Below are 12,749 nucleotides of genomic sequence, written 5' to 3'. Positions count from 1 at the left end.
GTCCGAAATAACGCTGATCCATTCGAAGCACATCCGATATGAAATTATGATCAAGGCCAATCCTTTATTCGGAAAATATCACTTTTGTAATTTTAATTTATAAAATGAAGAAACTCTCAACCGTGAGTACTACGTTGTTCTCTTCTTCCTGGCCACATATGATCTAAGGGAGTGTTAGATGGTTTAAATGTGTTCTTAGGGCACTAAGCTGTCAGACCTTTTGGCGTGTAAGATTGATAGCGTGCAGGCTTCCAGGGCTCTTTGTTTGGAATATAAGCAATAAAGTGCTCGAGGCCTACACCTACTTAGCTAAAGACTTCTGAGAGCAACACAGAGGACACATTCCTGTACGTAAAAAACTATTAGATTTACAATTTTATTTTACATTAATTTACATTGTATGTATATGCCTGTTAGACGGTATACCGCCGTTCTTACTAATTATGGAGCCCAATTCAAAATACATACTAAAATGTGTATTGAGTTATTATTTACATACTACAAAATGTAGGCCTATTCTATTTCAAATGAATGTATCGAATGTATTATAAGAAGTTTCAGAAATTCTGCATTGAATATTAACGATGTTAGTTGCGCTACTAGTAGAAGACTGTAATAAAAAAAAAACAAAAAAAAAAAACAGAATTTATAAGTTTTATAAGTTCAGTCATTTAAAAATAACTAGACTACAATGTCTCATATTAAAACATCACTAATACACATGCAAGCCTACTGCTTCAGTGCGCGTGTGAACACGCGGGCGCGCCAGGGCTTTCAAAGAATTTGTCTGCGCGGACTGTGTGCGCGCGTACTCTCTCGCGCGCGTTTGCTCGTGCATTCACAAACGAGAGCGCGCATTCTCTAAGAAAGTAGTAAAAACCCAGACTCAGGATTAATGGGTTTCCTCGATCGTGGCTATTGGTGTGTTTTATGTGTCCAGTTGATGTGTTAAGGGATCTTCAGCCGAGGGCCGGTCAAACAATAAGGGAAAAACAGCAGACGGACCCACTGTCACTCTGTTACAGGTACTGGCTATACTTATAATCTACGGAGCAGCGGGCAAACTGACCATAAATGCGTAAATAAACTAGCCCGTCCCAGAGAGTGAGGCGTTCCTCTCGGACTTTTTTCGATCAATCACACAGACAGTGGCTCCTTTTGATTAAATCCCAAATTGTCATTGGACAGAGGTAATCATGTGACAAGCAATACGGTCCAATTTCAACCTTGTCTCCATGAAAGCAATAGTTTAATGGCACCGCGGTCCCCATACGGCCGTAATCAGCAAAATAGTTTTTTTTAACCCGGCACGATATTTCATTATATCTTCCTTGGGTCAAAAATTTGTGAGCGGCGAATTTGCAAGACTTGGAGGAGATGAATTACGAATTCGAGCGAGAGACGGGTTTTATCAATAGTCAGCCGTCGCTCGCTGAGTGCCTGACATCTTTTCCCCCTGTCGGTGATGCATTTCAAAGTTCATCAATCAAGAGCTCGACGCTTTCACACTCGACACTGATTCCTCCTCCTTTTGAGCAGACCATTCCAAGCCTGAACCCCGGCAGCCACCCTCGCCACAGCCGGCCCAAGCAGAACCCTAATGGCTCATGTCCGCTGCCTGCCGCATCCTTACCCCCAGAGTACCCTTGGATGAAGGAGAAAAAAGCATCCAAGAAAAACCAGACAACTTCGACAGCAACAACCACCGACCCTGGTCCACTATACTTCTCCCCTCAAGGTATTTGGATTTAATGCAATTTTATTGTGTTACAGTTTATTTTAAACGAAATGCAATTGTTTTTATTATTAGTAGCTATTATTTTGAGTAGCCGTGTAGCGCAAGGCCATGCTGCTGAAAGTGCAAGATAGTTTGTTATCCTCATGGGTCATGTGAACTGAATGCGAACAAGTTAATATCTAAAAGTTTTTTGTTAGTTTTTGGATGCGGAGAATCTCTTCTGAACAACTCCTAAACTGTGTGTTAGCTACTTGTAGTGCAGGGCATGAATTTTAATATTTGACAGTAATGAAGAATGATAGATTGCCATTACTCAACTCGGCAGCTGGCGTGTTCATTAATCTTCACTCGGACCTCTCCGCACTCACACCAGACACATCAGTATATTCTGGCATTGGGGATGAGGACACAAATTATTCAAGTGCCATGGCTCCATTCCCACAAACAATTTATGCTCCCTGAGAAACGCAATATATTTGACAAGTTTGTGAGGTCAGCTTTAAGCCCCACAGCGGCGTAGTAAAAATCAAGAGTTATAATTAGTGGCGTATCAATAATGTATAATGCTATAATCCCTTCATAGGCTCGCCTGAGATTTCTGATGGTGGCAGTGGGGCAACTCGCCGACTCAGAACGGCGTACACGAACACTCAGCTGCTGGAGCTGGAGAAGGAGTTCCACTTCAACAAGTATCTCTGCCGACCAAGGCGAGTGGAAATCGCCGCTCTGCTGGATCTCACCGAGCGGCAAGTCAAAGTTTGGTTTCAAAACCGGAGAATGAAACACAAGCGGCAAACGCAGTGTAAAGAAAACCATAACGGCGATGGAAAACCACCGAGCCTGGAGGAGGCTGGCGGACGGGGTGATGGGAAATCTTTTTTCGAACAAGTGGCAAACAATGTATCTGGGGCGCTTTTGGAAAGAGAGGGTTATCCATTTCAGCAGAATACCTTAACTTCTCAACAGTCACAGAATGGACACAATAGTGATTCCCAAAGCGCAACTGTCTCGCCTTTAGGTAGCAATGACAAACATCTGAAACATTTTCCCAACCCGTCACCCACTGTTCCTATCTGCGCCTCAACAATGGCCCCGGATTGTGCATCTGCTCAGGACAATGGCAGTCCCTCGGCCCTGGACGTCTCTTTACAGGACTTCAACGTTTTCTCCAATGATTCCTGCTTGCACCTCTCAGATGCCGTGTCTCCAAGTTTGTCAGAATCTGTAGACAGCCCCATTGGTTTATCTACGGAGGCCTTTGATTTCTTCTCCGAGACGCTTACAACAATCGACCTGCAACACTTGAGCTACTAACTCTAACTGAAGTTTCATTATAGGGACGTCAATATTTTCTCACATTGATGGTCTGTGTGTTTAATTGTGACTTTAAAAATAGGCCTAGACCATTAATCAATGAGGTAAGTTTTTCAATAATCGAGTGATAATTTTTGTGTACAGAGAAAATATGGCAGGAAATAAGTGATATTTTTCACGTTTTATTTTTGTATCGCTCATCGGCAAAGCGCCATATTTTCATAGAATAAATTTGTACTTGTTATTGAAAATAACAGCGGTGTTATTTATTTCTTCAGTATTCCGATTAGGAAATAACAGGTTTCTTATTAAACATGAGGTAAGATTTAAAGTATACCTATATTTTTACTATCCTATTAACTATTTTGCTGATTTATTATGATAATGTTTTGTGTAAGTACCTGTTACATGAGAATTAATGAATTTTATCGTCATGTTTCGAGGGACAAAATATTTATATGGATGCCAAATGTACCGGTAATCAAAACTAATACACGTTTCAGGAAGCTAAATTAATACGCAGTTAATTTTATTTTACATTCTTTTTAATGTAAAAATTAATCTTTGTTAATTTCCCAGTAGCGTAGTTGCCGTTAAATTTAGATTTTTAACTGTATAAAATTAACCCAATGGGAAGTTTTAGATGCTATCAAATTTGTAGACTAAAAACAGAATACATCAAGAAAGAGATTGATGTCTTGATGCTGCGTACACAAATAAGCCCTTTACTGTATCTGACGACACAGGGAATCTCCTGGCCAAGAGCTATAACGTTTTGGAGTTCAGCAATTAAATTTTATTGCCTATTAAACCTTCGACAGGGGGTTGGTGTTGAGGCAGCACTCCACGTAATTCAATCCGCCGCTGAGAATGAGAACGGAATTGAACAGTCAAACCACATTTTTTTAAAAATTATTATTTAGCTTATATAATTTATGGTAATTATTTATTTAACACATTGTATAGATTTAGATGTGATTAATGTAGGCTAACTGTGTCCCAAATCAGACCAGTGCAGCTAATAACAAGAGTCATATAAAGTATCGCTTTATCAACAGGCAACGACGCAAGGAATGATCTTATAATAGGCTAAACAAAGACTTAGGTCTGCTACTAATATTTAAAATATCGATAGGCTACTTTTTAATCCCAAATAACCTACTAGGCTATCTGAATTAATAGCTAATAAACGATCTCATTTGAATGCTTCGGCCCTGGTGTCTCTCAAGATCTATGTTAACTCTATAGGCCTATGTTCTCTTGACTAATTCGATTGATTGTTACAGCCGTAAAAGAACTCAGTTTTAATCTTTATCGACCAGGCAGGATCTTGGCAAACGCTTTTCACTTTTTGCACAATAAAAACTGTCAACTCGGGTTCTATATCCTACACATAAGTTTAAAGGACACTTTTAGGTATCTTATAATTTATTTTTCAAAATATATAAATGGTTTAACCACGATTAGTTCTTATCTGTGGCTGGTGTATCCTGTTTAACAATTAGGGTGACTCGAGTGATTTTTAATGCTATATAGGCTACAGGCCTACACGATGAAGTACAAGTTCTGTTCCTGTAGGAAATTCAATTGTGAGGATACCAATACAAAACTTTATACGACACAAAATCAGTGACAGGCTACTTCGAGAAGAGTGTTCAGTGAAATCTAGCTTTGGAGAAATCTAGCTAGGATAATTTCCAAACATCTGACGCCACGTTGCAATTGCAGCGTAAGTGTTGAAATGGAAATGAGGCCTACCAGCCAGGAGCTCACACCGCAGAGAGGCATTTTTTAGAGACGCATGATCCGAGTCCTAGAATTAGATCTGGCTGTTTACACCTACACAGTGTAGGACTGATATTATACTATCACCACGGTAGACATAGCGGCATATTACGTCTTCAATCGTGGTCTAAGGGCTTTTCAGATATAATCAAAGTAAGTTTTAAATCCTCGAATCTTCCAGTTAGTTTAATAAATAAGGATTATAATATCAAAACTATTATTTAGAAAACTGAATCCTAAACAAAAATGTGTAGACAACTGAAACTTGTTCGGAGCTCTACGGGCTTAACGCCAAATTGAGGCTGAACAAATAGTTTGACTGACGTCCTTTGACGAAACCAAACACGTGATCGGCATTCTTTAACCAGGTTAAAGACTGAGTTAAGATTTGGCACAGAGAAGCAATCCAAATCCAGCTAACTACAAGAAAGTTAGCTGCATTTGGAACAAAAATTTCTTTCTTGAAATAAAAATCAAGAAAGATTTTTATTTATTTTATTTTATTATTTTTTTTGCATGCAGGGAATGGCTTAGAATAAATGCTTATTTTTAAAAACATCTTTATATTCTTTGATAGCCTATTAGTCATTAAAGCACTGCTAGACAAAACGCACTGAATAAAAAAATAACGTGTTGCTCAAAAATATCATTGTTACCCTCAGCTTGAGAGAAATTTGTACATCTGTACATACCAATATTTGAAATATATCATGTACTTTGGATGTGGAAGTCAGCTCTTTGACAGCTATTGTGAATGCTGAGGTTGTAAAATAGAATGCTGGATAAACCAAATTTGCCTTTCTACAGTGATTATGCATCACAATAACTCATATAGGACCTGGGTATCACTGCAGATACATATGTTAAAATATGGCATTGCAAGGACACTTTAAAAATAATGATCTGTTATTTACTTATTTAAAGAATGCCAGTTTGACAGTCACATCATTTTCAAAATCCTACTCAAATTGAACAATCAACTGTTTCTTAATGCAAACTGATGTTAAACCATTTAGCATACATAATATGTACATGTAGTTTGAGGCTCCTGCAACAATGTTATTTTCTCAAGTGTTTTGCAGCCTAAGTTTATGGCTTTGGTTAGGGAGCCTGACATATTTTTGGTCATCCCAGCATCCCAGGAGTGATGAACCATCTGTGCAAAGTACAATTCCTGTCCCGACAGCTAATGCCTAAAGAGGAAAGGCCCATGCGCTGCTAGTCCACTGACTCAGGCTGTAATGTCTATGCAGGCATTTAAAGTCAGTGCAGTCAGCCTTCAGCTGGTTTCCATGGAAACATGCATTTAAGCTTGGTGGTCCCTTTTGTCATTCCTATGCAGGTGGGCTTCATGCAGATATGCTGAGGGTGGAGCAAAATTAGAGTAGAACCACCAAATATAAACATTAAGAAACACATATGCAAACCGTATATATGAATTTTGAGTGTGCAGTTATGTAAAGCTTATACCACTTAAAGGGATTGTTCACTCAAAAATGAAAATCTGTCTTCATTTACTCACGCTCATGTACAATCTATGACTTTCTTTCCACTGTGGAACACCAAGAAGATTTTTTGTTTTTGAAAAATGTCCAATGTTTCTTTGGAATCAATTGATTTCAATGTATGGACAAAAACAGGTAAACAAAATATCTTTTTTTTTTGTGTTCCGCAAAAGAAATAAGCCATAAAGGTTGGTGAAATAAGGGTGCATAAATGAAAAAGATATAAATATCCCTTTAAAGGGTTAGTTCACCCAAAAATGAAAATTCTGTCATTAATTACCCACCCTCATGTCATTAAAAACACACATTTGTTCATGTTCGGAACACAAATTAAGATATTTTTAATGAAATCTGAGCGCTTTCTGTCTCTCCACTGACAGTCTCTGCATGTGCCACTTTCAAGCCCCAGAAAGGTAGTAAAGACATCATTAAAGTAATCCATGTGACTCCAGTGGTATAACCTCAATTTTATGAAGCGACACATGCTTTGTTTGCACAAAAAACCCCCCACAAAAAACAAAACAAAATTACTACTTTGTTTAAAAAATATTAATCCCAATGTGCGTTCATGAGAGCACCACGACATGCATGTTCTGTTGATGCGAGAGCAGACTACTATTTTGTAAATAAAGTGGTAAATTGTGTTTTTTGGGCAAACAAAGCACTTGCGTTGTTTCATAAAATTGAAGTTAAACTACTGGAGTCATATAATGATGTCTTTACTACCTTTCTGGGACTTGAAAGTGGTAGTTGTGCAGGCTGTCAATGGAGGGACAGAAAGCTCTCAGATTTCATTAAAAAGATCTTCATTAGAGTTCCGCAGATGAACGAAAGTCTTATGGGTTTGGAACGACACGAGGCTGAGTAATTAATGACAAAATATTCATTTTTGGGTGAACTAACCCTTTAAGGGTTTAAACCTTTTAAGTGTTTTAATCAGAACTGGCTCACGTACAAGATCCAACCACAGCAACACCACAGAATACAAATGAACAAATTAGTTCTATGAAGCATGATATTATCTCATAGATCATGTTTATGGAATTCCTGAAGTATGCAATTATTCTTCTTCTAGTTGTACTTACGTGGTCTGCTTCTCAAACATCTCTTTTCATCTAACATAAAAGTGTTTTCTTCCTGAGGCTGCAATCGAGGCCTCAGTGTGTACTGCTGAATAAAAAGACTGATTACTGCTCCCAGTGGAACTGAGTCACTCAGAGACACGGCAAAAGCTTCATGAATATATCTACAGTAATTAATAATCAAAGCCCTGCCAAAGAGTCACACAATTACAACAGTTACAAATGTAAATTTCAGATATGACTTATGATTGCTGCATGAATTCATTTGTTGAAATGAAACGTTAAATGTAAACTCAAGGTTCAATCCAGGGGGCCCAGACCTTTTTCTCTCCAGAAAACAGGTGCTGAAAGTGGTGTCAAAAGACAGTTTAAATGTTTAAATGTAAGCTAATTCTAAGTCTTTTAAAAACAACACCTGAGCAGCCTAATCCCTCAGAGGCCAAGGGGCAAAAACACCATCTCATCCATCACAAAGTTGAACTTCACAGATACCCCTGCACCCTACAGGCAGTGTGAATTACAGTGGCAAGAACGTGCCCTCAGATGTTCTTCCTTCATGTTCGGGGGCTGTTCAGGTGGTCTAATTCAGATATGACTTACTTGTCACATGTCATAGTATTTGCTGGTGACCTCATTCATCTCAGGTATGTTTTCAAGGCTATTATGTCTTTACTCGGCTGCCATAAAACTTTCTATTCAGTACTGCTTGTGTTCTTCCAATAAACTAATTATTCTCCATCTTTCTGAAACAAGACCAAAGCAAAGCTAAATGTTACAGAATCAAGTCGCAGAGCTGACACAGAAAAAGCAATGAATCAGAATCTGGCAGTCTGTGGTTTCCATATGAACTAGCATGACAGTGCTGGCTACCACAGAGTGATGTCGACCAAAAATGATTAAAACATTGTTCTTACCCTAGAGAAAACAATAAAGTATTATGCTAGAACTCTGGGATGAAGAGAAGTATAATATGCCTAATTTAATAAAGATGATGATACTAATGTACCATGTTAAAGGGTTATTTCACCCAAAAATGAAAATTCTGTCATTAACTACTCACCCTCATGTCGTTCCAAACCCATAAGACCTTTGATCATCTCCGGAACACAAATTAAGCTTTTTTGATGAATTCTGATAGCTTTCTGATCCCCTATTGACAGCAACACAATAACCACTTTCAAGGCCCAGAAAGGTAGTAAAGACATCGTTAAAATAGTCCATGTGAGTACAGTGGCTCGACCTTAATGTTATAAAACGATAAGAATAATTTTTGTGTGCTAAAAAATAACGACTTTATTCAACTATTTCTTCTCTTCCGTGTCAGTCTCTGATGCTGTCCACGTGAGCACCACGATGTATGCGTGTGATGCTAACACAGGAGCCGGCCAATAATGAGCCGCTGTTCAGAACCTGGGAGTGCTGGATGTAAACAAAGTATGAGAATGACACAGAAGAGAAGATAGTGCTGAATAAATTTATATTTGTTTTTCTTTTTGCGCACAAAAAGTATTCTCGTCGTTTCATAACATTAAGGTTGAACCACTGTAGTCACATGGACTATTTTAATGATTTCTTTACTACCTTTCTGTGCCTTGAAAGTGGTAATTCCATTGGGTTCTATGGGGGATCAGTCACCGCTTGGATTTCATCAAAAATATCTTAATTTGTGTTCCAAAGATGAACGAAGGTTGGGTTTGGAACGTCATGAAGGTGAATAATTAACACCAGAATTTAAATTTTTGATTGAACTAACCCTACACTCACACACATTCCTCCACTTGAGGGTTGTGGCCAGAAGTGGAGACGTGTGAACTGAGGTGAGTCCAGATCAAACAGGCACGGCCGAGGAGCATGAGATACGAAGCTGCTCTCCTGTCCTTCAAAAGGTCAAAGGGCACTTCACCTCTCTTTCCCCCTCCACGCCAGATGGATCTGTGGCCAGGTCAAATGAGGTTCAAGCAGCGCTCAAGCTGAGTGAACAAGCATGCAGGATGTCAGTGTTGAACACCAGCCAATACTTTTATAAAGAAAATTAACCTTTTAATCCTTAATTTGAGACATTCCTATGAAAAGTCCCCTTTTGCTTATGTGCATATCACTAGGCTTGTCTGCAAAATCAGTATCCATCCCCTTCCAATTATAATATGCAACATTCCATATTCTTAAAAATTAAACCCCCTCAAAAACCAAATTCCTCTCCTTATCAGCCTCTAAGAGAAGTACTTTGAGAAGGTGACAGAGTGCAGATCTCCTGGCAAGGATCTGTTCTCTGCAGTAATCTCTGTGAAACAGCAGAAGAGAGAGAGAGAGAGAGCGCAAAGAGCCAGATGGAGATGGATAGCTATGTGTTTTCCTATGAAAGCTGTGCATCACCCCCATTCTTCACCTGCCTCCCTCCTCAGGATAAGTGAGCCCCACTCCAAACAGAAGGCCTATATCTCTGAAAGGTCCTTAGATCCTCTCACTAAAATCCTTTAATGCACCAGTAGTGAATGTATACAAGATACAGTTCAAATTCAGTTACTTACCCAAAGTCACGAAATGAGGATTGCCGCTTTGGCAATGGAAGTAGTGAAGTTATTTTTCTCTTTAGATTCAGATTAGACAGGCATGCTGTATCTTTCCCATCTGTTTTTCCGCTCTCACGCTAATGAAACACCAAATGTAAACAGCTAGTATCACCGTCACAATATTCAATGAATGTCAATATAATGAATAATGCAATAAAAGCAGTAAAATTACTAAGTGTTGTTTTTAAATTTGTATTATTCCTCTCAAACCAAGGACGTAAAAGTGGATGAGGAAGCGTGTGATTCCCCAGTGAGTGCACTGTTTGAGGTACCCAAATGTTTCTGCTGGAGCAAGCGTGATGAATAATACTGTCTACTTTGAATAGTGGTTTCTGCAGGCTATGTTATTGCCTCTTCCGTATTTCACAGTCCACTTGTAACTTCCGTGTTTCGAAGGCTATCTTGCTGGGTCAAGCGGTTTATCACAATGAGGTCCATCCCAGAAGACTTAACAACACTCATTTCAGGTACTATCGCAATATTTGGATAAAACAGTGGTTGATAAAGCGAACGTTTAGGTCTCGAGCGCACTCAGATTAGAATTTTCTGTCCCCATTTATAGTAGCCTATGTTTATTTCTGTTCATACTTGGCTGAAAAGAGGAAGTTTAGTCTACCGAAATACGTTGTGATGTGAATATTTCCTTGTAGTTGTTTGAGCATAAAGTAGTCTTTTTTATTTATTTATTTTCTGGCGCGGATAGATTTAATTTTTGTTTTATTACTAAGCAGTTATTAAAGTAAAGAGTCTGTAGTTGCTAAGTTTCAACTGCAGATAAAAATATTTTTTTTTTATTTTTAAAGTTTGGGTCGGTAATATACCAGTTGGAAACTCCAGCTTATGATGCTAGCGATGTTTTTGAAAATGGTTTCTAGCTGGTTTACGCTCATAATTAGGTTGTTGTTGTTAAGGATGTAGCGCCTATTCGCTAGTTTGTCATTAGTTAATAGTCGAAATTCTGCTGAGGAATTCAAATATGCAAAATAACCAGACGCTGCGCTTAAACAGTGTCTGTTTTCAGATCTGGAAACATTTTTGACGGATGTCCTTAAAGGGGAGAATTTGAGCAAGAAAGCAAAAGAGAAAAAGGATGCCTTTATCAAGCGCATTAAAGATGTGAAAACGAGGTACGAGGCAGATTTATATAGCAATACCTGTGCCTGAATATGTTTTTGACTCTATGATGAAAATCAACAAATCCAACTATCTCTGTTCCAGCTACTCTCAAGAATTCAAGGACAAACGTAAGTTTTGATGTGCTTGTATGTTTGTCAATGTGCCTGTGTCTAGGGGAGGTGCTAAAATACAAGCATGGTGAAGTGAACTACTTCCCCAGTATGCTGTAGGCAACTATGTGCTGCACCATACAGTTAGCTTTCATTGAATTTGTGAATTTGTTTACTTAAACAAACATTGTATGCAAACATCTTCTCCTGATGGGAACGTATGAAAATAGTGCTTTAAAAAAGTTTTAAGCCAGCACATCAAGACTGCTCAATTTCGTGTTTCCTACAGTTGAGATGTGGGTAGAGGGCTGGGTACAGTTTAGCATCTGTGGGCAAGGAAACACTTTACAGCTGCACTATTACCCCCATTACAATGTGACCAATTCTTTGCTCAAGTTCAATATTATACCACAAACATGTGCATAATTCTTTCTTTGCCATCAGTATGCTCTTTAATATATGAAATGCGATTCAAACAGGCTAGTGTTATTGGAGATCTTCTGTATCAATATCTCAAATCTATGCAAAGCGAGTCTCTAGTGAATATCTAGACAACATGGCTGAGTGCCACTCAATGCTGCATGCTACTGGAGATCACTGGTTCAAACATGCTTCACCTCCCAGGCACCATGTACCTGCAAGCAGCATACGAAATATCTGAATTAGGGAATCATAATGTCTTTTTCTGGTGGAGGATTGCCTCCTAGCTGCCTCTTTTTGGGAATGCTGATGAAGAATCTGTTGTGTAGGAGATGAAGAGTTCCCAGAGCCAGACGAAGCAGACACCAATGATGGAGGATCGCTGCACTCAGAGCAGGCTGACAGGGATGATGAAAACGCTTATGATGGTGAGTGGAAAATTGTGGAAAATGTTGCAATAAAAGTGTTACAAGAGAAGAGGAGTATGGAGCATCTACAAGAACTGCAGAGATGAGCTACTGTACCCTTGATTTCTCTCCTGCTAAGTTTGTAACTGTGAGTATTATAAAAGAATCATAGCAATTTATTCTTTACACAGATTTGGTTATGAATGAATCACTTATCATCTTTTCTGCAGCCTTAGCTGTCATAACAGCAGCCTCCTTTGTCATGTCCTGTCTAGGATTTTTTTTAGTAGTGGTAGAAGAACACAAAAGCTGAATGAGGTGCTTGAAAGACTGATGTAACCCGGCAACAGTCTCAGGAACGGTTTGAAGGCACAAACGTCAAGGATTTGGCTCTCTTTTGTCTCTGAGCAAATGGTTTATGGTCTACAGCTCAGACAATGCCGCCCACAGCCAATGTCAATTCAGGCTTCTGTTTTATTAGCTTCTGCTAAATGAACGCTTTTGGTAGAATTTACATTCAAGGAAATCTAATTCATCCGACACGTTTTGAGTCATGCCACATATCCGATTATTGCATTCTGAAACTCAAAGTATCAAGAGGGTAGGGTGCAGGCTGGGAGTGGTTTGTGTGTATGTATATGGTAGGAAGAGGTTTACAGCTCTAGTGCACTCATGTGTTTTATAGGTCCTTTTGCCCTGTGC

At 38.9% G+C, this 12,749-nt stretch overlaps 2 protein-coding genes across 2 annotated transcripts in view; both read left to right on the top strand.

The window, feature by feature from the left end:
• Window positions 1–1,363: 1,363 nt before the first annotated feature.
• On the top strand, window positions 1,364–3,253 carry hoxa2b (homeobox A2b). Its single transcript, XM_067393068.1, has 2 exons — window positions 1,364–1,738; window positions 2,322–3,253. Exons 1-2 carry the CDS (start codon window positions 1,378–1,380, stop codon window positions 3,050–3,052), a joined length of 1,092 nt encoding a protein of 363 aa, XP_067249169.1. The 5' UTR covers window positions 1,364–1,377; the 3' UTR covers window positions 3,053–3,253.
• Window positions 3,254–10,364: 7,111 nt separating this feature from the next.
• skap2 (src kinase associated phosphoprotein 2) overlaps window positions 10,365–12,749 on the top strand; it is a 25,575-nt gene continuing 23,190 nt past the window's right edge. Inside the window, exons 1-4 of the mRNA XM_067402181.1 lie at window positions 10,365–10,461; window positions 11,016–11,121; window positions 11,213–11,238; window positions 11,970–12,068. Of these exons, the coding sequence (XP_067258282.1) occupies window positions 10,422–10,461; window positions 11,016–11,121; window positions 11,213–11,238; window positions 11,970–12,068 (271 nt within the window). The 5' untranslated portion in view covers window positions 10,365–10,421. The remainder of the gene's footprint in view (window positions 10,462–11,015; window positions 11,122–11,212; window positions 11,239–11,969; window positions 12,069–12,749) is intronic.

Source organism: Chanodichthys erythropterus, chromosome 2 (assembly GCF_024489055.1).
Source record: "Chanodichthys erythropterus isolate Z2021 chromosome 2, ASM2448905v1, whole genome shotgun sequence".
In the NCBI taxonomy this organism is placed as follows: Eukaryota; Metazoa; Chordata; class Actinopteri; order Cypriniformes; family Xenocyprididae; genus Chanodichthys; species Chanodichthys erythropterus.
This window is presented reverse-complemented; position numbering and strand designations above follow the sequence as displayed.